The 27,636-nt window shown below is 37.7% G+C and overlaps 1 protein-coding gene and 1 non-coding gene across 2 annotated transcripts; one reads left to right on the forward strand and one right to left on the reverse strand.

Moving 5' to 3' along the window:
- Nucleotides 1–1,054: 1,054 nt before the first annotated feature.
- LOC120089723 (plant viral-response family protein (DUF716)) lies at nucleotides 1,055–2,545 on the reverse strand. Its single transcript, XM_039047093.2, has one exon. The coding sequence runs from the start codon at nucleotides 2,388–2,390 to the stop codon at nucleotides 1,395–1,397; it is 996 nt and encodes a 331-aa protein (XP_038903021.2). The 5' UTR covers nucleotides 2,391–2,545; the 3' UTR covers nucleotides 1,055–1,394.
- Nucleotides 2,546–25,151: 22,606 nt separating this feature from the next.
- Nucleotides 25,152–25,258, forward strand: LOC120092329 (small nucleolar RNA R71). Its single transcript, XR_005486034.2, has one exon. It is a non-coding gene; the product is annotated as a small nucleolar RNA R71 (small nucleolar RNA).
- The last annotated feature ends 2,378 nt before the right edge of the window (nucleotides 25,259–27,636 follow it).

Consider the following 27,636-nt stretch of genomic DNA (forward strand, 5'->3'; position numbering starts at 1 on the left):
CATGATTTTGCTTCTACATTATCCACCAAGTTTCATGCCAATAAAAGATGTGCTTATATGTTCGTGATGTTCAACCTTTTCCTCTCTTCTGACAAATCAGGACAATGTTTATACTTTAAATCTCCAACTCCAACAATACATACACCGAATCCCATCGTATCCAATTAATCATTCTCTTATTTTCTTCCTTTCATGCAAACTCACGGTAGCCATACCATAGTCTTGATATTCACAGCAAACCAACAACTCTCGAATAGGTTTTTGAACCACTAAGATGAGTCACTGAACTCGAACCAAACAGGACCTAGAACTCAGCAGCCAGTAGTCGATTGCACCAATTAACAGGTGTAACAGATATTAGATCTCACCGAAAAGGCAAAAACATCAACTCTGCTGTTCCTCCCCTATACTTTAATGCAGGGAGTACTCTTCAAGATTAAGCCCCTATTATCTTTTCCCCAAAAATCTCTACTACCAACTTTAAAATCCAACGCAAACGACTTTATTCAAATATATCGCCTATCTAGATCCAGAAAACTGAAAATTTGAGTGTGTAATTCGAACATTTCAAAAGATAGAAAAACTTTATTTGCATGGCCATTCATGCTATTGATTTTATCGTTCCCATCGAAGGTTATTGGAGGAGTCCAATATCTATATCAAATCATTTTCAAGTCCCACATTTGATAGTCTTGGATCCTATAATCTACTTTTCTAGGAAGTAAAAGGAAACAGACAGATCATCAGAACCACCTAGTTCTTTAGAAGAAACAAATGTTTTTGTAACACACTAAAGGGGCACTTGAAGATCTTTTTTCCCCTTTCCTGAAGAGACCAGTGGTGTAAGACAAACGCGTAAATGAATTAAAAGAAAAAAAGGCATGAAATGACAAGTATATCAACTGAAATGTTTTCTAGTCCTCATTGGTATAAGTTTTACAGGACTGCAATTCATGATGTATTAGCATTTCATGAAAGAACTTTTGTATTCTTAGATCTTTTAACCATACATTAGGAATGAATACTCCAAGCACCAGTCTCATAGAGGCACAAATTTCATCTAGAAGGAATGTAAGCATCTTATTATGATCCAAAATGAGGTATGCTAAATTCGAGTGGCAAGCCTCAAAGCCATTTTAAAACATTCAAAGGAACAAGAAATAACACAAGGCTTTACTTCCAGTATGCACTTAAACTAAATAAATGAACACCCTTACGCCAAACAAAACTCAATAAGAGCAGCAAAACTTCTTTCTATTTCTAAACAAAAATCTAGGGCATATTAACCATTCGATACAAGTCAATCACAACATCTGCAGTTTAAACTAACCACACACAAACAATTATAAACGCAAATTTACATTCCCCACTTCAGATTTCCAATGGAATTTACCTCATTGATGTGAATCGTGACCATTCACACCCACATCGACCACCGCTTGCTTTGGCTTCCCCAAATTGCCCTCTTCACCAAGATCATCATCAGAATCCAAAGTGAACTGACCCTGAAACCCAAACGGCTGCATCTCCGCCCCGATTGGGCGGTAATGCGAAAAATCACTGGTGCCTCCATTTCTATGAATGATGATTGAATATACACCAATCACCAAACCCACGAGAAGGGCAAGATGGCAATTGAACTGAAGCGTAGCAATTGCTCTGGCTCTGTGATATTCAGGGTGCCCCTTGCATTTTATAGTGTAATTTCCTCTGCTCTTTTCGTGTAAAGAGCACCCATCAGTTATCAAGTTGGTGAAAAAAGACAACCCCATCTGTAAAAACCATGTCCCCTGCAGAATCAGCCCAGCCCCACGAACAATTTTGGAAGAATTCAATTTGGGGGATTTCAATTCAAACATTGTAGAGATAACACAAATCGTAATCGGAACAAGTAAGAGATCAAAATACCGATTCTCGATTCCACTGGTATCTTTCCTCTGCAGGTAGAACAACAAAAACTCTTCCACAAAAGCAAATAGCGCAATTAAACTGAGGATTGTTGATGGAAGATGAAATGAATCGTTGAGATTGACCAGAAGACCGAGAATCGAATAGAGCAAAAACAGAAAAGCAATGGCCAGAACTGGTAACTGGAGGGTGGAACCGACTCGATCGCTGGAATTGACCGCATCGAAAAATGAAACGAGGGAATTTAAAATGACGAGAAATGAGAGAAGCAAGGCGAAGATGAACGAGAGGGATGATGAAGATGAGGCGATTTTGGCGGTTGACGGTGGAAATTGAGATGGGGTTTGCGCGGTGTTGGGAGAGGAGGAAGATGCGTGTGGATTTGGATTTGAATTGGCAATGGAATTCAAGGAAGAGAGTGCCTCCCACGCGCCGATGAGGAAGAAACCCCCGCCGGCGACGGACAGGGTGAAGAACCCCATAGTTGGATTTCGCCGGCCTTTTGTTTTGCAGTGAATATGTTTTTGCTGATATGAGACGATGAGAGTTCTCCTCAGACTGCTTCGAATTCTTCGGTCTTTCTTTCTAATCCGTTTGAGCTTTGACTCTTTTTTTTCCTTTCTTTCTTTCTTGTTTTCTTTTCATTTTTCCTTTTTTTTTTCTTTAATATATAACAATATTTTTTTAGGCAAAATATAACTCAAAATATTTTTTTTTCTTTCTTCTTGTTTTTCATTCATAAATGTTTATTTAATCCATAAAGTTTTAAAATGGATATCCAATGATTTAAATATAAAGGGGTGTTTAGAGCAAAAATTATCATAAGATTATAATAACTTCCTCTTGCTACCGTAAATACTATTTCAAAACCTCTAATTTATTACCGTAAATATTATTTTAAAACTTTCATTTGTTATAATATTTACTATGTCCTATCGTTTTTACTATTTGCTTATTATTTGCTACAGTACTATTTCTTTCTCAAACTAAAATAGTTTACACCTCAAACATATACTATTATAATCCAAATTAAAATAATCTATACCCCAAACACAAATTATTAAAACTCAATTATAATAACCTAGAAGTATAATAACCAACTCTTTGTCCCAAATACGTCCAAAAATTCTAAATATTTTTAACTTAATTGATTAATGGAAACATAAAAGTTGTAAGTATCTTTTAACTTAGTTGATTAATGGAAAAATAGGATTACTTATTGATTATGTTGCAAAATATATTAAATTTATATTATTTTTTTGGGCCATATGGACTAGCAAAATGACACGACATTTTCTCCTCATTCTCATTCAATTTCGTGTTTAATAATACCTGAAAATCCATAATTTTCAATTTTTAGTTCGTCTATCATATATAAATTTGAATTTTAAATTTAATAGAACTCAATCTTTAATTTTGAATTTAGTCAATCCATGAATTTAGAAAACTCAAGAGTCTGTTTCATTTGATAATTTTTTTTTTTTTTAATTGTGCTTGTTTCTACACCATTTTAATCATAGTTTTTATATTTCTATGTAAATATTTGAATTTTTAGCTCAATTAAAAAAAATCCATTTTTTATATAATTTTTAAAAATTGACTTGAATTTTAAAATCACTCCTAGAGGGTACAAGTACAAGCACAATAATTATTAGAAGTGAATTTATAATTTTCAAAGGGAAAATTTTACAAAATGACTCAAAATCCAAAAACTTTTCTACCAATGGTCTCTTCCTAAAAACTTTTCTACCAATGACTTTTTGCTTATGTGAAAATCCAAAATTACCCCCAATTTTTAAAACTCCTCAAACTGCACCACATTTCTTTGTCCTTCAACGATTTCTTAAACCCTTCATTCAATATGCATTCAATACAACACCAACATTTACCAAAACATTTATTCCCAACTAATATTCTGCTAATAGCATTGAATAACATTGGTATGAAGAGAATGGAAGGTCACTCTCAGTATTCATTTTCTGTCGAACTCCCCACGAAATTCTCTCATTGTTCTCTCATAGCTTTCTCTCAGAATTTCAATCCAACATCTTCGTCGATCACTTTCATCGTCAGATTCAGAAACGGATAGAATGTAAGTGATATTCTAAGATTTCTTGTCCTATATTGTTTTCATAATAAGTGTTGTTTAGCATTAAATGAACGATCATATAGTAATATATACACAATCGTTCATTACTATATAAACGATCGTTCATAAATTACTAGACGATCGCTCATTACAATATAGACGATCGTTCATAAATTACAATACGATTGTATAGTAAATTATAAACGATCGTATAGTAATTTATACACGATTGTTTAGTAAATTATAAACGATCGTGTAGTAATTTACCAACAATCGTATAGTAAAATATAAACGATCATGTAAACATTTATAAACGATAGTAATGTATAAACGATCGTTCACTTATTAATGATTTGCTTATCCCATTGTAGATCAATAATGTTACTTCGCATCTTTCAAAGTGAAGAAATATCCCAGCGAGCATACATGTTATCTTGAAATGAGAATTAGTAATCATCGATAAGCAAAAAGTTGGATTATTGGACACTTAATCAAGTCCAAATATGAACAAGTTGGTCGAACATACCTCCCAAGGGATATAATTGAGGAGGTCCAACGAGATTATGGAGTGAACATAAGTTACGGGCGGACTTATCGTGCTAGAGAGTACGGATTGGTGTTTGCATGAGGGTCACCAGAAGGATCATATACTATTGTTAAGGCATATGACGAGACACTTAAGCTTGCAAATCCAGTTACGATATTTGAGGTTGAAGTAGAGGACGGACAATACTTCAAGTACGTCTTCATGGCACTTGGTCTGTGTGTCATGGATTTTCTAAACTGCATCCTCCCAGTAATCGTTGTTGATGGGACCCATTTGCATGAGAAATACAAAGGTGTGTTATTAATAGCAACATGTATCGATGGCAATAACAACATATATCCTATCATCTTCATTATTGTAGATGTTGAGAACGATGCATCAGGGACTTAGTTCATGACTCATTTGAAGGCTTCGATAGGAGACATTCCCAATTTAGTGATTATATAAAATCATCATATCTCAATTGTAAAGGCTATTGCAAGTATATTCCCTGATGCATTTCATGCCCTGTGTATATACCATATTCGGAACAATTTAATAGACAAATTCAAGAATAAGGACATAATCCCATACTTCTACCTAGCGGCAAAAGTTTATATAATGTTTGTGTTGGGCTTTATGTCCTAAAACTTGTGGTTTGTAAACAATGGAACTTATTTTGGAAAATTCAATAAAAGTGTTATTGAATTGATGTATTGCTTATTAGAAATCCAATAAACCTAAAAGTCCCTTGACTATTGGGTGAGTACTTGAACTTTATATGGAGACATAAAGATGGATCAGGTTCGAGTAAATAGTCAAAATGATATATAGTATATGAATAAGGTCGGGTACCTTATTCTAGTAACACTATTGGATGCGGCCTGCTCTGTAGTTGTTACAAGGAATTGTAAAGTGCTATAGACGAAGTGATCCTAATTCGTTCATGTTGGGACATGAGAAGTAAGGGTGTCCTTGTGCAAAATGATTTGTACAAGATCGGACCACGAAATTAGTCACTCTTACTTTACAATGCAGTTTATAGTTTAAGACTAACTATTTCAAAGCGATGACCTAGGTAACTTGACCTTAATCCTGAGCTAACTATGGACTCATGTTTATTTGGAATTATCCTTAGATTTGCATAGGTGAGGGTTGGCTCAATAAACCTCCCATTTCAGGGGTAAGACTGGATAGATAGCTGGGACATAGGGTGCAAGACGGAATTCACTCCTACCCGCTTTAAAGATAGTAGAGAGGTTGTTCCCTTAAGTGCTGATTCTGGGTCTTGAACAAGGGGCCCCGCCCTCTCATTGCCCGAGAAGGACTCAGTTTTGTTGTTTGGATCACAAAAAAATTGTTCATTAGGGGATCAGTGGGGGGTTTAAGGAACAAGAGGTAATTTCAGGGGTAAAACAAATATTCGACCCAGCCGTTATTACGAACAACTTGTGAATGGTTGACTTACTAATCATGGTTATATCGAGTGGACATAATATATCTACAGTGAGGGGAGTTCAACTATGGGCTTTAGTGGAGTGATCCATTAGTTAACGAATGGTGGTTAGATCGGTCTAATGAGTTTAGCCGATTAATCTCGGATCGTTGGAGCTCATGATCTGTAGGTCCACGAAATCCCCATGCTAGCTCGAAAATGGATTAACTCTAGAGTAGTGTGATAAGTTAATTTGAAACGTTCAAATTAGAATCAAATGAAATTGGAGAATAAATATTTAAATATGATTTAAATATATGAAAATGGATTTGTGTAAAATTAATTTAATATTGGATATTAAATTAATTAGAATTATTTAAATTGTTTAAATAATTATTTATTAATTTTATTAGAAAATTAATTTATGAAATAAATTTTGATTTTAGAAATCAATTATGATTTTAAAATCTAAATTGGATTTTGGAAATAGAAATTACACAAAAAGAAAAAAAATGAGATTTTTCAACTTCATCTTCAAACTAGTTCACAAACAACTCATTATCTTCAAGCTTCATTTACTTCAAGCATGAGTTGCATCCCATGTAGTAAATCTCTTTACATGATAGTCTATAATATATTGAAGAGATTGGAGTGAAGTTGAAGGAAGGCAACCGATAGAATTTTAGCTGAAAATTCGTGAGAATAAGGTGTTCTTCATTGGGTTGTTGCTGTGAGCATTCTCCAAATTCCCTTTGATTCCAACTTATTTTGAGTCCCACAACTCAAGTTAGAGCACCAAGAGAATAGTAGGAAAGATCTTGTGGTGGTCTGCACAAAGATTTGGAGGAATTAGCAGCTGGAAATTGAGATTTCAACGATTCTTCAAAGGTATGTCTTGAAACCCATTAAATTCTACTTAAGCATGTTTTCGTTTTTGCCAAAATCAATTAGAGTGCTTATCGATCCTCGTCACTTCCGCCACATGCTGGTATCATCCCAATAATTGGTATCAGAGCATCAAATAAGCATTCAATTCAGTTTAATATTGGTTTGGTGGGTGTTTTATATGAGAATATGAAACTGTTGTCCTGATATGGTTTTCTAGGTTTTGGCTTTTCATTTCTCTTTAATTTATTATTTAAATTTTTAATTGGCTCTTGTTTGATGAGCTTATATGTCTTCCCAAGAGTCTGTAATTTATTTGGAGTCATTAGAGTTGAAATTAAGCCATAATTCGAAGAAACAAGCGAAAAAGTCAAGTTGTAGATTCCAGACGTTCAGCCTCTATTCATATCGTCGGTGAGCTTCAGTAGCTAAACGATCGTCTAGCTTCATGCATTAGATGATGTGAAGAAAAGCTAAACGATTGTATAGCTTCGGGCATTGATCGTTTAGGTGTTGTGCGCTAGACGATCGTGTACCTGTGGGAGTTAAGTGATGCGTTGTATTGCTATGCGATGGCACTACACGATTGTGTAGCTTTGGGTGGGAGCTAAGCGATAATGCTACATGATTTACCTCTATGTGGAAACTAAGCGATGCATTGAAATGCTAAGCGATAGCATTAACCGATCTTTTACCTATGTACAGTAACTAGGCGATGCATCGAGAGCTATGCAATAGCATTAAGTGATCGCTTACCTTGTGTACCCACTAAACAATCAAGACGAAGCGCTAAACGATGGCACTAAGCGATCGTGCAGTAAATTGTATGTGCTAAATGATGAAGTTGCGCGATAGTGTTGGACACTAAGTAATCATGTAGCATCCTCCGGCACTAGACGATGACACTATGCGATAGAAGGCAGACATTAACGATCGTGTACCTTGGTTAGGCGATATGCATTGGCTGCTAAACGATCATGCAAACACTAAAGGATTAGGCAAACGTATGACGATAGCTGTCATTGCTAAATGATGAGACTTAGCGAGACTTTGAGCGAGAGCGAGAGTAGCCAGTTCGACCGATTCTCTTGAGGTCTAGTCCGGTTCAGCCTCAAATGGTTTTTGGCTGGTCCGGTTCAAACTCTGCTAGTCTAGTTAAAACTCTGCTAGTCCGGTTCAGATGGTTCGGGTCCGATTCAAGTGGTTTGGAGTGATTTGAGCGGTGTTAAAGCTGTTTTGTAATAGTTAGGCTTTTGTTTGCTTGTTTTTGCAAAAACTAAAATCATATCAGTCCGTATTTAATTATTTATGCATCGGATGTATGTTATGATTAAATAAATCTTGTATGTGCATACAGTATGCCATTTAGATTTAAAATCCCACCATAGGAAGAATGCTACATGCATTAAAAGTATGTTATAAGCTATTATAATATATAGTATGCATGTTAGGGTTTCTTGTATTTAATATAAATGTTGTATTAGATATCGAATGCCTTTATGTATGTTGTGGATGTTTAGCATGTCTAAAGTTTTATAAGTTGTTATAAAATTGGGTTAGACATTTAAAATCCATAACAAAGAACAGTTGCATGCTCACATAGGTTAACCCTTGTTTTAATAGTTAAAATAGATCATTAAACTTATAAAACTAGGGTTACAAATTCAACCAGTAAATAAACCTGTCGAAAGTTGGGGGTATTTAAGTTGACGGTCTATAGAACACCTCCTACCTGGGGATTATGGCCGAATAATTGAGCGTTGATAACTGATTTTATGAGTATTCGTGAGTGATGTGAGGTAATAAAAGGCTTTATCACCTAGACATCATAGGTTTAAGTCCATTTATAAGAGTTATATTTGGATAAACCACATAGACTTAGAGTTATTTTTATTAGCCGGAAAAGAACCTAAGTATAAATTTACCTAAAAATTAGAATACTTCAGTGGTAGTCGATAACTTCTATATGATAGAGTTATTAGAAAACTTCAGCGGGAGATTAATAACCTATACGATATGTTATTCTTAGCTCTCGCGTCCCTGAGAGTTCACAGTCTAGATTTAAGCGATACTTCGTGTCACCCTAGAAGTGACCTCCATTCGGAAAGTATTTTTTAGCTTAAATTTAGACTTTGGTGAATAAGGGGAAGTTGTTTGAACAGAAATCAAATGTACGATTTCAACTGCCACGTTTCCACATAGTTCACACCATGAGATTCATATGACATTTTGTGTCACCCTGAAAGTGACCTCCATTCGGAGAGTGGATGTATGAGTCAATACCAAGGTGAATGGATGAAGTAATTCATAGTAAGTGGGTGGAAATGTGTCAACATTTCCTACGGTCTCTTCCATTAGTCTGAACTGTGAGATTCCTATGTTACGCTTGCTGTCGTCTTTAGGCGGCACTAGCTAGTCATTAACTGTGGCGATCCCCACGGAAGGTTGTAACATAAGATTTGGAACAACCCAGGCTTTAGTAAAATGAATAGGGTCTTATAGTTCTGTCTTGGGTATTTGTCTTCTATTTCGAAGGCATACTCATATCGTCCTGTAAGATCTGAAAATGGATGGTCTACACTTACAGAATTATTAAGTGTTAATAAATTCTGACCAAGAAGCAGTACCTAAATGACTATCGAAATATGAGTTATTTTGGAGATAGTATTTAGACAAGAATGTCTTGTTGTAGTATCGTTACAAAAGAATAATTTTGTGTACATTATTAAAATTGTTAAAACTTGATTGGTTTTAAAAGCAATTCACTTATAGATTTTGTTTATAATTTTATAATGACAAGTTCAATAATACAATTGTTGGCATCAGATAAACTTATCGGGGATAATTATTTGACCTGGAAATCAAATTTAAACACAATACTTGTGATAGACGATTTGCGGTTTGTCTTAACGGAGGATTGTCCTCCCATTCCTAGCTCTAATACAACCCAAACTGTTCGGGATGCATATGACAGATGGGTTAGAAAAAATGATAAAGCTCGTGCTTATATCCTCGCCAGCTTATCTGATGTGTTGACAAAGAAACATGAGGACATGAGTACTGCCAAAGAGATTAACCGTTCTTCACCCTGAGGCGTGATACCATTAAGTACGTTTACAACAGTCACATGAAAGAGGGGACCAATGTTCGTGAACATGTCCTGGACATGATGGTCCACTTTAATGTAACAAAAGTAAACGGTGTTGTCATGGACGAGATAAGTCAAGTTTGTTTTATTCTAGAATCTCTTTCGAAGAGTTTTTTGCAATTCTGTACGAATTCATTGATGAATAAAATTGAATACAACTTGACTACTCTGCTGAATGCGCTACAGGCTTACCAGACAATGTTGAGAACAAAGGGTGTGGTGTCAGAAGTAAATGTTACTACTGTCGAAAAGAGAGGAATGTCCTCCAAGCTTGATGTTGCCTCCTTTTCGAAGAGTAAGAGTATTCTTATGAATAAAGGCAAGGGGAAAGGGAAGAAGAAACCTGTTGGAAAGAAAGGCAAGGATAACGCTGCAGATAAAGGAAAATGTTTCCACTGCAACGAAGAAGGGTACTGGAGGAGAAACTGTCCTCAGTACCTTGACAAGAAGAGAGCAGAGAAAGGTAATCAGGCTAACTAGTCCCTGGAACCGTTTGCTCAGCTCGTCCAGTGAGAGAAGTTGTAAAGAAAAAATTGTATATATTTCTTGTGATAAATGAAGTGTTCATTTTTAGAAATTATGTTTGTTCTAGCAACTTGTGTTAAGAATCAAACTGTTAAAAGCCATTTATAAAGATTCAGATATTTAAATGACTAGATCAAAGGATAAAAAGTTTAAAGATTTCTAGATCTGACTGTTAACAAAGAGTTGTTGAGACAGGTCAGATGCGTCTAACTCAAAGAGTAAGAGTACCTCAATGTAGTGGGAGGAAAGTGTGCTTCCTAGCTATTATTGAGAATAAGATGCATCCCCATATAGTTTATTCAAAAGCCTATTGTATACTAACATGTTTATAATGATTATCTCGGCTAAAATATTTTGAGAATCACCTAGTAGGACTAGGTATATCGGATTTAACCTAGGGCAAGTGGGAGAAATATCGGGTAGGATACCGAATAGTAAAAGATGGGTATGGGATGCCCTAGTTTATTGTATTTCTCTATAAAACTCAGAAACTCAGTCTTGTATATTAGATATACAAGTTACTACTGGAGTTTTAGTCCAAGTGGAAGTCTGTTGGGTTTTATGTCCTAAAACTCATGGTTTGTAAACAATGGAACTTATTATGAAAAATTCAATAAAAGTGTTATTGAATTGATGTATTGTTTATTAGAAATCCAATAAACCTAAAAGTCCCTTGACTATTGGATGAGTACTTGAACTTTACGTGGAGACATAAAGATGGATTAGGTTCGAGTAAATAGTCAAAATGATTTATAGTATATGAATAAGGTTGGATACCTTATTCTGGTAACACTATTGGATGCGGCCTGCTCTGTAGTTATTACAAGGAGTTGTAAAGTGCTACATACGAAATTATCCTAATTTGTTCATGTTGGGACATGAGGAGGGTGTCCTTGTGCAAAATAGTTTGTACAAGACCGGACAACGAAATCAGTCACTCTTACTTTATAACGTTGTTTACTATTTAAGACTAACTATTTCAAAGCGATGACCTAGGTAACTTGACCTTAATCCTGAGTTAACTATGAAATCTTGTTTATTTGGAATTATCCTTGGATTTGAATAGGTGAGGGTTGGCTCAACAGCGCCGACTCAATAAACCTCCCATTTCAGGGGTAAGACTGGATAGATAGCTGGGGACATAGGGTGCAAGACGGAATTCACTCCTACCCACTTTAGAGATAGTAGAGAGGTTGTTCCCTTAAGTGTTGATTCTGAGTCTTGAACAAGGGGCCTCACCCTCTCATTGGCCCAAGAAGGACTCAGTTTTGTTGATTGGATCACAAAACAATTGTTCATTAAAGGATCAATGGGAACATAAGGAACAAGAGGTAATTTCGGGGGTAAAACAGAGATTCGACCCAACCGTTATTACGAACAACTTGTGAAGGGTAGACTTACTAATCATTGTTATATCAAGTGGACATAATATATCTACAGTGAGGGGAGTTCAACTATGGGCTTTAGTGGAGTGACCATTAGTTAACGAATGGGGTTTTGATCGGTCTAATGAGTTTAGCCGATTAATCTCGGATTGTTGGAGCCCATGATCTATAGGTCCACGAGATCCCCCTACTAGCTCGAAAATAGATTAACTCTAGAGTAGCGTGATAAGTTAATTTTGAAACGTTCAAATTAGAATCAAACAAAATTGGAGAATATATATTTAAATATGATTTAAATATATGAAGATGGATTTGTGTAAAATTAATTTAATATTGGATATTAAATTAATTAGAATTATTTAATTTCTTTAAATAATTATTTATTAATTTAATTAGAAAATTAATTTATGAAATTAATTTGTAAAATTAATAAATTTTTATTTTAGAAATCAATTATGATTTTAAAATCTAAATTGGATTTTGGAAATAGAAATTACACAAAAAGGAAAAATGAGATTTTTCAACTTCATCTTAAAACTAGCTCACAAACAACCCATTATCTTCAAGCTTCATTTATTCCAAGCATGAGTTGTATCTCATGCAGCAAATCTCTTTGCATGATAGTCTGCAATATATTGAAGAGATTGGAGTGAAGTTGAAAAAGGCAACCAATAGAATTTTAGCTGAAAATTCGTGAGAAGAAGATGTTCTTCATTAGGTCACTACTATGAGCATTCTCCAAGTTCCCTTTGATTCCAGCTTATTTTGAGTCCCACAACTCAATCTAGAGCACCAAGAGAATAGTAGGGAAGATCTTGTGGTGGTCTGCACAAATATTTAGAGGAATTAGCAGCTGGAAATCGAGATTTCAACGGTTCTTCAAGGTATGTCTTGAAACCCATTAAATTCTGCTTAATCATGTTTTCGTTTTTGCAAAAATTAATCAATTAGATTGTTTATCGATCCTCGTCACTTCCGCTGTGTGCTGGTACCATCCCAACAGTTTGAGTTTCAGATGTATTGGTCTAAGCTCCATCAATGGGATTACAACAGTGGGAAAGAGTTTATCAAGTCCATTGTAGGTATGAAAAGATGAAGACAAATATAGTAGAATGCCTCAATGGAGTGTTGAAAGATGTACAAGAACTACCAATCACGAAGCTATTAGAGCATATCCACGAATGGCTACAAAGTTGGTTCTATATCTGATGTACACATGCAATGACATGCACAAACATTGTAACCGATTATGCAATGAGTATTCTTAAGGAATCAAAATTCATGTCTAGAACATATCGTGTTTCCCCAGTGGATATGCATATAATTGATGTGGACGATGGATATTTAGGGGGGTTGGTTTATCTTCGTTCATGGACATGTACGTGTATGGAGTTTAATTGTCTCAAGATCCCGTGCTCCCATGCAATATCTGCAGCGACCCTGAGAAACATTAATGTTCAAACATAATGTGAAAAATGGTTTACAATTGAGTATGTGCTTGCTGCTTATGCCGAACTAATCTTCCTAGTTGGACACAGACAAGAATGGCGTCAAAGACCAGATTTTGGAGATTTTGAACCAATTCTACCACTCGCGAAAGGTAGCAAGTGTAGGTCAACATCAAACCGTCAGGATACCTTCAATTGGAAAGGAGTCACGAAAAATACATAGGTGTACACGATGTGGTCAGAGAGGGCATAACAAGAAAACGTGTAGAACATTGATAACGCCTTGCACTGGCCTATCTAGACTGAACGATATGTAATTTTTTTGAGCGATCGCTTAGCTATTTCTATAGGATCGCTTAGTTATTTGTATGTGATCGCTTAGTTATTTGTGCACGATCGCTCAGTTAATTATGTACGATCGTATAGCTAATTATGTACGATCGTTTAGATAGTATTAAACGATCGTGTAGATTTTCTAAATTCTAAACGATCTTTTAGATTTTCTAGACGATCGTTTACATATTCTTAAACAATCTTGCACATAATCTTAAATGATCTTTTACTTAGTTTTGGGTGATTGCTTAGTTATTTATTTGCTTATTTTATTAGTTAAATGTACAACACCAATTATATTCTACAAATTTAACACAAATTTATCACAAAAAATATTACTATAAATATTTATTTGCCCACAACTGGGCAACATACTGTTTCCTATACAATCTCATATTCACCTGTGTTAAGTCAACCCTATCAGTACCAGTTACACAATATAAATATTCCACAATCCAGAGACTTGCCCTCTTGAAGGGTGACATTCGATCTTCTAACTTCTCATTGTTCGTACTTGAACTTCTTATGTTGTTTGTTGAATCTGACAGAAATCAACATGGACGGTATTGATCTGGCCACGAGCATTAGATGACCCTCTGAAGGAACTCTTAAATCAGAGTATCCACGAGCAGATGCAGATCTTTCTGATTTTATTGTGACAGAATTAACACACATACATTCTAACAAACAGATATGCATTGTAACACTAATTATAGGCATGCTTTAAAAAATAAAAACAAAAGCCTGAGTAAACGTACACGTTGAAGACAATCTTCACTCGAACTCAGTCTAGCGGAAGCTAAAACCTTTACGCTCCTTATCGCTTAGCAAACAGTCACCTAACAACACCACAATCATCTACACAAACAGCAACGCACGAACCAACAGCAACCGGAGACGACACCACCACTCGAAGCCCTCGGTAATCTCAGAGTGAGAATCCAAAGGGTGGACTTTGATGGAATTGGTAGAGGGAGGAGGAAAAGACGATTGTGTAGTACAAACAAGCAAATGGGAGATAGTAGATGATTATAATATAGTCGGGGCTTGTCATTTAGAGAAAAGTACACGATCGTGTAGGTTTTACTAAGCAATCGTCTAGCAAATAGTAAGAGATCGTTTAGGTCGTCTCGGCGCACTAAGCGATCGTTTAGAAATCATGTTCGATCGTTTAGTGCGTGGGTGTGCGATTGTTTAGTGTGTGGGTGTGTGATCGTTTAGGACGATGGGAGCTATTGCATAAGCTCTCAATGCTAAGCGATCGTAAAGTTTTCACACCGTGAACGAATTTTCGAATCTCTTTACAAAATGAAAACAATTTTCATTTTATTCTTCAGTTACAAGAATCAAATTCAATCTTCCCACTTTTGCACGATTATGGAGAAATTATCAGCCAATCATCTCATAACCGCCTAATTAATTAAATAATGAATATAACCATATTATATTATTAACATATAGGTTGATATCATATATCTATTATAGTAATTTCTCCTCTACTTGATATAAATCATATTTATATCCAATTTTCTTCAAATTAATGTATCTCATACATTTAGTCAATTATATCATATATAATTAACCAGTTCAATTATATCATATATAATCGAACTCCTTCTTATCAATTTGAACATTTCAAATTGACCCAAAAACTGATTCTCAACTTCATCCAAGCTACCAAAGGGACCTTATAGACCTATGGCTCAAAGCTCCAACGATACGTGAATAGCTTACTAAAATCTTTAGCCATGAGATCCACCATCCGTTAACTGCCAAGCATTCCACTAAAGACCAACAACTAAACTCTTCTTACCACTGATATATTTCTGTGTCCATCAGATATAACCAATCATGAGTACGATGACCCTTCACAAATGCTCGTAAATACAGTTGGGCCAATTTACCGTTTTGCCCTTGTAGTTACATTTCACTCCTTAAGTACCACTGATTCCTCTAATGAACAATACAACATAGTCCAACTATGTGTGAACACCTCTCGAGCCAAAAGAAGGTGTGCGGCGCCACATCATTCAAGCTTTGGAATCAGCCCTTAAGGGAGCTATCTATCTACTTTCCCCTGCTTTAGGGAAGGAGTGAATCCATCTTGTGTATTTGAGTTCCCAACTCCAAAATCAGACGAATCCCCAAAGTAGTAGGTTTGAGTCGGTGACCTAGCCACTCGCACTCATGCAAATCAAAGGACCGCCCTCAATGGCAGGAGTTTCCAACTCACTCAGGATTGAGGTCATGTTACCTACAATCATCCAAGTGAAGTGAAGTCTCTGTCATGAGCGGTGTTATATAACGAGACGTTAACAATTCGTGGTCAAGTTTTATACAAACTCTTTGTGTAGGATGCCCCCACTCACATGTCCCTTACATGAATGATCAAGATCAGACCATCTGTGACAAGTCACAACATTTGTGACCATTCCACAAAGCAGGCCGCATCCATAGCGTTATCAGGATAAGGATTCTCTCCTATATCCATATACTACAGACCATTTTGGTTATCACTTAAGACATGATCCACTTGTATGTCACCACATACATGCTTAAGTTACATCCAGATAACCAGGGATTTTAGGTTTATTGATTTATGGTAAAGCAAATAAAATATTCAACTAAACAAAAACAAGATGTGAAGTAAAATATCATTCGTACAAACTGTTTACAAACTACATGACACGAGACTTTAGGGCACCAACCCCAACAATCTCTCACTTGTCCTAAAGTGAAGTGGGGTGCACAAAAACTAGTAAAAAATAATAAACTAGGGCATAAAAGCCCTTGCCCTAGTCTAGTTGCGGGCGATCCTATGGACCCATGCTCTAAAGGTGACCCTCAAACACTGTAGCCATGAGAACCTTCGTAAACGGGTTAGCAACATTGTGCGTCAAAGAGATCATCGTGACGATCATGGAGCGTGGTTAATGCAATGAAATAATGGTGTAGAATGCGATGGTGGAATATGTGTTGTACATGCAAGCTTTCCTAGCAAAATCCAAGTATAAATTCTACTAGGTTGCCTGGTAAGCCCAGGGTCGAACACAAGGACTATGGAAACAGTATGTGATGGTAATTTTAGATCTCTTTGCGGTGACAAATGACACAATGCGTTGGTTGGTACATTGTTTAAGGTATAAGTCCATGCGACAGAATTGAGAAAATAGTTAATAACACGAAAGTACAATGAGTATGCAAGGGAACAGGTTGAGAAGGTTTTTAGCTAACACTTTCTAAGATTGCGTTCACATTATGTGATCATGCTACATACATACAACAGTAAGTCATCTCTCAATGCAAATGTTATAGCTTCTAGTTTTAGAACGCATGCGATGTATGCGATGATGTCTATAGGACTTGTGTCTAAACCTCTATTCTTGTCTATGCAATGATGAATGACACACACATACACAAGGCGACCGCATACTATCATAACCTATTTCTTGGGTGCATGCGATGCATGTTAGCAAGTCTCTATCTCTTACTTATGCGGTTCTAATCTTGCTTTCTCAAGTATAGATTCTAACCTAACTCTCTTAAGTCTAGGTTCTTTTTTTAGACTCTCTCTCGAGTAGCTTTAAAGGGGTGATGGATGCATACATAAGACAAAATGATCGCATACAATGAAGATCTTAGGTCATGTTAGCTAAGTGCTTCTCAACCCATTCGGATGTTTAGTTACTTATGCGTAATGTAAAGAGAGTGAGCAGATATAGAGATGCAAGTTCCATTTTATAAATGAAATCAAAATACAGGATGACAATGGAAGGTAAAGATAGGGAGTCTGGTAGCAATTTCTTGCTTCCCAAGGCTTTTGCACTATTCTACTCTACTCTGCCCTAAAGAATATTCTTGCTCTCGCAAGAGTCGACCCTCTCTCTATTCTCAACGCTCTTCCACACTCTCTTCTCTCACCTTCACCTGCTAAATGTAAGAAAACTATGAACAAAGGCTAACTATATTTTGTATGGTGAACTCTCTCTATGGCTCAGCTGTAATAAAAACCGAACTTCTTTAATGAAGGTGGCCTTTGGTATTTATAGAGCTTCAGGGTGAAGAGCTTTTTCTCTCAAATGACTGCATTGATTGGATGTCATTAATTATCTGTCTGATGCGCCGAATAATTGTCACCGAAAAGTTGAGTGTACTTGCTACAGTGTGTCGTTAACAGCTTGTCAACTAAATCCAACTACGAGCAAGGTGCTCTTTCTCAGTCTAAACTCATGCCCATTTAGCAACGGAGTTGCAATCATTTTATTTATGTGTTGATTACGATTCCTACCTTCGTATTGACTTGCCCCCACGGGTGTCATGCGGACATCCAACTACAAGTAGGATTTGATCGCAACGTTATGATTTTATTTTATTTTGTTTTGTTTTTAAATGCCTAAAATATCAAGGTTGAAAATGAATATCGCACCCCAAAATTTAAAGGCAGCAATGTCCTCATTGCTGAAAGATTGAGAGAATTCATGTGATACTCTTAGGAGATTTCATAAAAGTGAGTTTGAAAAAAAAGCTAGTGGACCACTAACTTCTAGAAATATTTCATGAATTGACTGTCCTAAAATTAAGTTGACTCTAGTGCATGTGATGAAAAATAAAAGTTTGCGTGTCATCATTGAAATCATAATTGGCAAAAAGAAACAATGCGGTGACTTACTAAATTAATCAATGTGTAATGATTTCGCCGACTAAAGAGGATGCGATGATAAAATTATCAAAGTTAAAATGAGATGAAATAGAGAAAAATTTGGAATAAGCCAAGTCAAGGAAAGATACAACCCCCAAATTTGCTCTGTCGCCTGCATTATTTGTAATCGCATCATTCTTTGCGGCAAACTACTTTCTTCAATTGCGGTGGTGGAATAAACTAGTTGCGTCTTTCGTGTAGCTTCTCCGCAGTCGTTCACCACGATCATTGCAAAAAAAAACATTGAGAGGGTCAAATAAAAGACAGAGTAAATTTTTTTTTTATAGAAATAATATGCAAAGGATAAATAAATGATAATGACTACAAAGAGGTAGAATTAAGTTCATGAATTGAAGGTTTCAACGGATACTTCACAAAAATTGCTCCCTGATGAAATTGAATCGCATGATTGTGCAGGGACTGCCCACTTCGTCTTTAGTCAGAATTCATCAGGTACACGGAGGTGTTCTCACGATGCAAGTATTCTCTGTGATATATTTTGACTCTTTGCTCGTTGACTTTGAATGTGTTGGTCCCATCTTCATTGGATAACTCAACCGCACCATGCGGGAATACCTCTCTGATTATGAAGGGTCTGGACCAACGTGACTTTAATTTCCCAGGAAAGAGTTGTAGGCCCGAATTGAATAATAAGACCTTTTGTCGACTTGGAGATTCTTCTCGCATAATTGTTTGTCATGTCAGCACTTTGCGCACTCCTTGTAGATTTTTGCATTCTCGTATGTGTGAGTTCTCCATTCTTCAAGCTCGACCAACTGAAGTTTTCTTGCTTCCCCTACGGCCTTTAATTCAAAATTTAGCTTTTTCACTGTCCACAGTGCTTTATGCTCCAGCTCAAGCGGTAAATGACATGCCTTTCCGAACACCAACGCATACAGGGACATCCCTATAAATGTCTTATAGGCAATCCTAGATGCCCACAAGGCATCGTCAAGCTTCATTGCCCAATTTTTTCGTGAAGGTTTTACCACCTTCTCTAATATCAGCTTGATTTCTCTGTTGGACACTTCAGCTTGATCATTTGTTTGTGGATGGTATGCGATGGCCACTTTATGGAGGATATTATATTTAAGTAGCAAATTGTTGACGATGTGATTAACAAAGTGAGAGCCTTCATCACTTATTATGGCACGTGAAGTGCCAAAACGAGTGAAAATATTTTTCTTTAAGAACTTGGAGACTACCGTCGCATCGCTTGCGATGCACGATACCGCTTCTACCCACTTGGAAACGTAGTCGACAGCCAATAGAATGTATTTGTGACAATTTGATGGTGGAAATGGTCCCATGAAGTCTATGCCCCAGATGTCGAACAGTTCCAATTCTAAGATGATGTTCATGGGCATCGCATGTTTCCATGAAATGTTTCCTGTGCGTTGGCACCGGTCGCATTTCATTGCATAGTCTCTTGCATCCTTGAATAATGTTGGCCAAAAATAACCACTTTGTAACACCTTTGTTACTGTGTGTTGGCCTCCAAAGTGTCCTCCATATGGCGAGTCATGGCATTGTGATAGTATGCGTTGGTGAGCAGCGTCTAGTACGCATAGGTGCAAAATCTAGTCTGACCCCCTCTTATAAAGATTTGGCTCGTCTCAATAATATGATCTACATTCATGTTTGAGCCGCCTCTTCTGGTGGGTTGTATAACCCTCAGGGAATTTTTCGCAAACCAAAAAATTGACCACGTCCACAGACCATGGTAATTCTTCAATTTTAAATAGCTGCTCGTCTGGGAAAGTTGCGTTCACCTTTGATTAGTTGCGGTCAACTTCTGGTTTTTCTAGTCTGATAAATGGTCTGCAACCTGGTTCTCTGTCCCCTTGCGATCAATGATTTCCATTTGAATTCTTGAAGGAGGAGAACTCATTGAATCAATCTCGGCTTCGCATCTTTCTTTGTCATCAAATATTTTATCGCCGAGTGGTCAGTGTGAATGATTACTTTAATTCCCAGCAAATATCACCGTAAGCAATTCTTTTTCTGTGGTAGTGTAATTTGTTTGAGCAAAGTTCAAGGTTTTACTCGCATATGCGATGGGGTGTAGCATTGTTTTTTTCTTTTGCGCTAACACCGCCCCCATCGCATAACCACTTGCGTCGCACATTAGTTCAAAGGGTTGTGTCCAGTCTGGTGCGATCAACACAGGTGCGGTTGTTAATGTGTTCTTCAGTATCTTGAATGCGTTGAGGCATTGGTCATCAAAGTCAAATGCTTTTTCTCCCTCCAGCAACGCACTCAACGGTCGTGCAATCTTTGAAAAGTCTTTAACAAAACGTCGATAAAAGCCAGCATATCCTAAGAAGCTCCTGACAGCCTTCACATTCGATGGAGGTGGAAGCTTTTCAATTGCCTCAATCTTTGCCTTGTCCACCTCCAGCTCATCCTTGGAGACTTTGTGCCCAAGCACGATACCTTCCTTCACCATGAAGTGGCATTTCTCCCAATTTAGCACAAGGTTCGTCTCTTCACATCTCTTCAGTATCTTCTCTAGATTGTTGAGACAGACTTTGTATGTTTGCCCATACACCGACAAGTCGTTGATAGCGAGTAGAAATGCGCGTTATTACAGTGCTAAGTTATTAAACAATGAAGGTTTGCATTGATGAAATATGTTAGATAGCGTCCAAAAAGCATTAAGTTCATGACATTGCGGTTGCATGCGTCCATCGCATAGAATCAGTTAACTTTTGTATTTTTATGCAGAATATGCGTTAACGCAAGGCGGAAAGCACGATCATAAGAAATCAAGGGTTGAGCGCAGCATTACCGCAAGCCTTTGCGGTGATTTATGCTCGCAAACATCTGCTCAAGAAGGATTGCCGCATAGAGCTGGCGCAACTTGGTGGGCGCATCTGAGTGAAAAGCATAATTAATCACGATGGGACAGAAAGCTGATGACAGTCGAATCCGAATTAAGTTGACAAGCCACTAAAGATAACAAGTACACTCAGCTTTTTGGTGACAAATATTCGGCGCATCAGTCAGAGAATTAAAGCCATCCCATCTGTGCAATCATAAGAGAGAAGTCATCTTTCACCCTGAAGCTCTATAAATACTGAAGGCAACCTTCAAAAAAGGGGTTCAGCTAGTTCAGCAAGTTCGGAGAGTTAGAGAATTTTGCCTTAGATAGATTAGCTTTGTTCTTAGATTTTCTTTTATTTTAAGGCGGAAGTGAGAGAAGCGAGATTGTACCGATAGATCATTCCGGTGAACTTGGGAGAGTGTCGGAAGCTTCAAGATCAGAGAGAGGGCCAGCTCTTGCTGAAGCAGAAATATCTTTTGAACAAAATAAAGTTGACAGTGTAAAGGCCTTGGGAATTAAGAGATTACTACCAGGCTCTCTATCATTATCTTCCATTGTTATTTTGTACTTAAACTCATCTATAGAAATGGAATTTACTTCTTTATATCTATTCATTCTCTATTTATTATGCATGAGTAGCTAAATCTGTTGAATGGGTTGAGAAACACTTAGCTAGCATAACTGGGGATCTTCATTCTATGTGATTATCTTGTATTATATATGCTTCATTCGTCCATTAGAGATACTTAGGAGGGTAGTCTATGGACAGGATCTTGGCTCGAAAAAGTCAGGTTAGAATCTAGGCTCGGGAGAGTCAGATTAGAACGCATAATCAAAAGATGGGAGCTAAGGAATAAGCACTGTTTGCTATTCATAGGATGTGATTGTATGCAGTCACCTTATCTTTGTATGCATCTTATCATCACATGGGAAAATAGAAGAGACTTAAGAATAAGCTCTATGGACATTGTTGCATTCAACACATGTGCCCTAGAATTAGGAGCACCACATTTGCATTGGAAAATGATTTGTTGTTGCATGAGTGTAGCATGATCACATAATCTGACGGATTCCCAGGAAACGCTAGCTAAAGACTTTCTCAACCCGTTCCTCTGCATACTCATGTATCTACCACATACTCGAACTTTTCTCAAATCCACCGCATTTATTTATTTTATTACCGCAAACAACAACCCAAACACTTATTGATTTATTTGGTTACCGCAAAGTCTGCTGAGAAAATACCACCGCATATTATTTTCCCTAGTCCCTGAGTTCGACCCTGGACTTACTAGGAAACTCAGTGGGGTTTATACTTGAATTTTGCTGAGAAAACTTGTTGCTCAACACATTTCCTTCACCGCATCTCATTCCATAAAGTCATCACATAAAATAACGCATCACTCATCTATGAAAATTTCTACAGAATCTTCAAGATACTCAGAAAAGATGGCCATCATACACCTCTGGAAATTGCTCGGCGCATTGCATAGGCCGAACGGCATGCGTCGAAACACAAATGTTCCATAAGGGCAGGTGAATGTGGTTTTCTAGTGATCTTCGGGAGCAATCATGATTTGGTTATAGCTGACATATCCATCCAAGATGCAGTAGAAATCATTTCCAACTAGGCAGTCTAGCATTTAGTCGATAAAAGGCAAAGGGAAATGATCCTTCTTTGTCGCCACATTCAGTTTTCAATAGTCCATGCAAGTTCACCAGCCAATGACGATCTTCATTGGTATCAGTTCATTATTTGCATTTGGGACTACCGTCATCCTTCCTTTCTTCGGCACACATTGCACGGGGCTGACCCAGTGCTGTCAGTGATTGGATAGATAATCCCTGCGTCTAACCACTTGATTATCTCCTTTTTAACGACCTCCTTCATCGCAGGATCGAGTCTGCGTTGATGTTCGATCGATCCTTTTTTATTGTCCTCGAGACGAATCCTGTGCATGCAATATGTGGGGCTAATTCCTCTGATGTCTGCTAAGTCCATCCAATTGCTTTTATATACTTTCTCAGGATGCTCAGCAGCGCATTTTCTTGATCTTCATGAAGTGTAGAGGAAATTATAACTAGAAGCGTTTCATTCTTACCCCAGAAAAGCATACTTCAGGTGGTTTAGAAGGGTTTTCAGCTCTACTATCGGTGGACGTTCCAAGGATGGTTTTGGTGTTTTTCTTTCTTCATTCATTATCAGCTTGTCTTCTTTGGTTGTTATTTCTATGATAGAATTGCAGACTACTATGGATGCGGTCGCATCCTCATCTTCATTTTCATCTTTAGACTTTTCTTCTTCATTCAAACTTAGTTCATCGTCAGATTCAGCAAGGTCTTCTTCTTTTGGGTATTTCAGGGCTCTGATAATATCAAACCTGAGCTTCTGTCCATTCATGCTCAGTGTGATCTATCCTTTGTACACATCAATCTGAGCGCGACTAGTGGATAAAAATGGTCGTCTCAGGATGATGGGTACATCATTGTCCGCTTCATAGTCCAGGATGATGAAGTATGCTAGTAATATAAATTTGTCAATCGTGACCAAGACATCTTTCACCTTCCCTTCTAGATGCACAAAGGACCTGTCAGCTAACTGGAGAGTCATCGTCGTGGTGCCATCTGCCCCACATTCAACTGTTTGAAAATTGAAATGGGCATTAAGTTGATGCTGGCCCCGAAATCGTAAAGCGCTTGACCAATGTATAACCCGCCGATCGAGCAGGGTATTGTGAAACTTCCAGGGTCGCGCATTTTCGATGGAATTATAGATTTTGAACTTTGCGTCAATGCCGCCGTTGCAAACTTACCAGTGTTTCTTTTCTTTGTCACCATGTCCTTTAGAAACTTTGCATACTTGGCCATCTGTTCAATCGCTTCAGTGAACGGGATGTTGATATGCAATTGTTTTAGCATGTCCATAAAGCGTTGATACTGCACTTCATCATTTTTATTCTTTTTAAGTATTTGAGGGAATGGTGGCAGGTGTATTTTCACAGTTCCCTATTTTTTCGGCTTTGAAGTGGATGCAATCTCTGGTTCCATCACCTCATTTTCTTCTATTTCTTTTTTAATCAACGGGGTCTGTGGTTCCATCGCAATGGAAGCTGTCTGACTAGGCTCCATCTTCTCCTCCGCCACTGTCTTTCCACTTCACAATGTCACAACTTGACATTGCTCTTTTCCCGTACCACCTGGGTTGCGCGGGAGCTCTATTGAACTCAGCAGTGCCCCTTACGGTCTATTCTTGAGTTCGCTCACAATCTATCCTATCTGAATTTCAAGATTATGGATCGACGTCGCTTGGTTCTGAAGCATTGTTTCATTCTTTTCAATATATTGCTTCAGTAAGTTCTCCAAAGATGAAGATTGCGGCGCCTACAAACTGCTGGCTTGATTTTGCGTTTGACCGTTTGTTCGCGGGAAAAATCCTGGTGGCCCTTCTTTTAGCGCCATTGGTTGAAAAGTTTGTTGTTGATTTTTTCAAGCGAAGTTAGGGCGGTTTCTCCACCCAGGGTTGTACGTATTGGAAAATGGATTATTCTTCACAAAATAGACAGACTGAGGGTTCCTCGGACACTCTTCCATTGAATGGTCTTCACCGCAAGTAGCACAAACTTACGCTCATTTGGTTGATTGCGTTAACTTGCCCACTATGCGTTCCTGGGCTACTGATTGCAATTCCTTGTATTAAATAAATCATCATAGTCATTTGGTTCTACAGGGATGCGATAACCCCATTCTTTGTGTCACTGTCCTTAATTCTCAATCTTTGATCGTTTTTCCTCCAATCTTCACGATTCCTGGAAATGCGATCAAGGATATTCTTAGCCTCGTCGTAAGTTTTATCAAGCAGACCTCCAGCTACTGCCACATTGGCAACCGTCTGCGATGCAGGGTTCAAACTGTGTAGAAAATTTCCATCTGTAAACAATCTGGTAAGTCATTATGCGGGCAATCTCTTACCAGCCTCTTAAACCTCGCCCAGGCGTCATTGAGCGATTCATCAATATCCTGTTCAAAATTAGTGATCAACTTCCTCCTTCTGGCGTTTTCCGCAAGAGGGAAGTACTTCTTCATGAAATTCTCCACTACTTGTTCCCATGATGTAATCTCCCTTGGTTTGAGAGAATAAGCCATTTACGTGCCTGGTCACAAAAAAAAAATGGGAACAGTGTTAATCAAACCTCCTTAGCGGAGAAGTTTGGGAACACGAACGTATTACAGATCTCGATAAAACTCAGGAGGTGGGTGTGCGGATCCTTGCCATGTCTACCGCCAAACTGTCCGATAGTTTTAATCATTTGCAGCATCACTAGTTTCATTCGAATCTCGATCCGTCTAAGGCTGGCCTCATGATCCCTGGTGAGAAATCATAAAGGTTGGGCGACGTAGAGTCCCGGATGGGCCTATTGCGGTCATTCGCCAAGAGGATGGGATTCTCCATGATATTATTTGCATTTGGTGCTCTGTTTTCTGGTTGCTCCGCCATGTTGGGATCTTTCTCTTGTTGTCCTTGGCGGCTGTTTCTTCTTCTTCTTTGGAAAGTTTTCTCAATCTTTGGGTCGTAATCGGCCTCAGGATTTTGTCCTTCGGTCATACAACGCCCGCTTCTTCCTTTACCTAAGGAGAAGTAGTGCACAAAGACGGAGAGTCTGCAAAAAAAATCAAAAAGTTACTGTTAGCACAATCTGTATTGTCGTAGTCCCCGGCAACAGCGACAAAAACTTGAAGAGTGGTTAATGCGATGAAATAATGATGTAGAATACGATGGTGGAATATGCATTGTACATGCAAGTTTTCCTAGCAAAATCCAAGTATAAATTCTACTAGGTTGCCTGGTAAGCCCAGGGTCAAACATAGGGACTATGGAAACAGTATGCGATGGTAATTTTAGATCTCTTTGAGGTGACAAATGAAACGATGCGTTGGTTGGTACGTTGTTTAAGGTATAAAGTCTATGCAGCGGAATTGAGAAAAGAGTTAATAACACGAAAGTACAATGAGTATGCAAGGGAACGAGTTGAGAAGTTTTTTAGCTAACACTTCCTAAGATTGCGTTCATATTATGTGATCATGCTACATACATACAACAGCAAGTCATCTGTCAATGCAAATGCTATAGCTCCTAGTTTTAGAACGCATGCGATGTATGCAATGATGTCTATAGGATTTATGTCTAAGCCTTTATTCTTGTCTGTGTGATGATGAATGACACACACATACACAAGGCGACCACATACTATCATAAGTTATTTCTCAGGTGCATGCAATGCATGTTAGCAAATAGAGCTTATCTCTAAGTCTCTATCTCTTGCTTATACAGTTCTAATCTTGCATTCTCAAGTATAGATTCTAACCTAGCTCTCTCAAGTCTAGGTTCTTTCTTTAGACACTCTCTCGAGTAGCTCTAAAGGGGTGATGGATGCATACATAAAACAAGATAATCACATATAATGAAGATCTTAGGTCATGTTAGCTAAGTGCTTCTCAACCCATTCGGATGTTTAGTTACTCATGCATAATGTAAAGAGAGTGAGCAGACATAGTGATGCAAGTTCCATTTTATAAATGAAATCAAGATACAGGATGACAATGGAAAGTAAAGATAAGGAGCCTGGTAGCAATTTTTTGCTTCCCAAGGCTTTTACACTGTTCTACTCTACTCTGCCCCAAAGAATATTCTTGCTCTCGCAAGAGTTGGCCCTCTCTCTGTTCTCAACACTCCCCGACACTCTCTCGAGCTGACCAGGATGATCTTTCGGCATCTTCTCTCTTTTCTCGCCTCTGCCTTCTAAATGTAAGAAAACTATGAACAAAGGCTAACTATATTATGTATGGTGAACTCTCTATATGACTTAGCTGGAATAAAAACCGAACTCCTTTAACGAAGGTGGCCTTCAGTATTTATAGAGCTTCAGGGCGAAGAGATTTTTCTCTCAAATGATTGCACTGATGGGATGTCATTAATTCTCTGTCTGATGCGCTGAATAATTGTCACCAAAAAGTTGAGTGTACTTGCTACAGTGTGTCGTTAACTACTTGTCAACTAAATTTGGATTCGACCGTCATCAGCTTTTTGTCCCATCGTGATTTATTAAGCTTTCACCTTGATGCGCCAATTCTATGCAGCCACTTTCTTGAGCAGATCTTCGCGAACGCATATGATCGCATAGCCTTGAGATCGTAATCTCTTAATGTGCTTGGACACTAAATTCCTTGGATCGCAATTCCGCCTTACGCCAATGCATTTTCTGCACAAAATACATAAGTTAGCTGCTTTAATGCGATGGATGCATGTGATCGCAATGTTATAAACTTAATGCTTTTGGATGCAAGTTTATATATTTTTACCGTCACAATCCTTCATTGTTTTATATCTTTGCACATTAATAACGTACATTTATGCCTGTTATCAGATCACG

Source organism: Benincasa hispida, chromosome 11 (genome assembly GCF_027475165.1).
Source record: "Benincasa hispida cultivar pf3 chromosome 11, pf3_genome.v1.1, whole genome shotgun sequence".
Taxonomy (NCBI): Eukaryota; Viridiplantae; Streptophyta; class Magnoliopsida; order Cucurbitales; family Cucurbitaceae; genus Benincasa; species Benincasa hispida.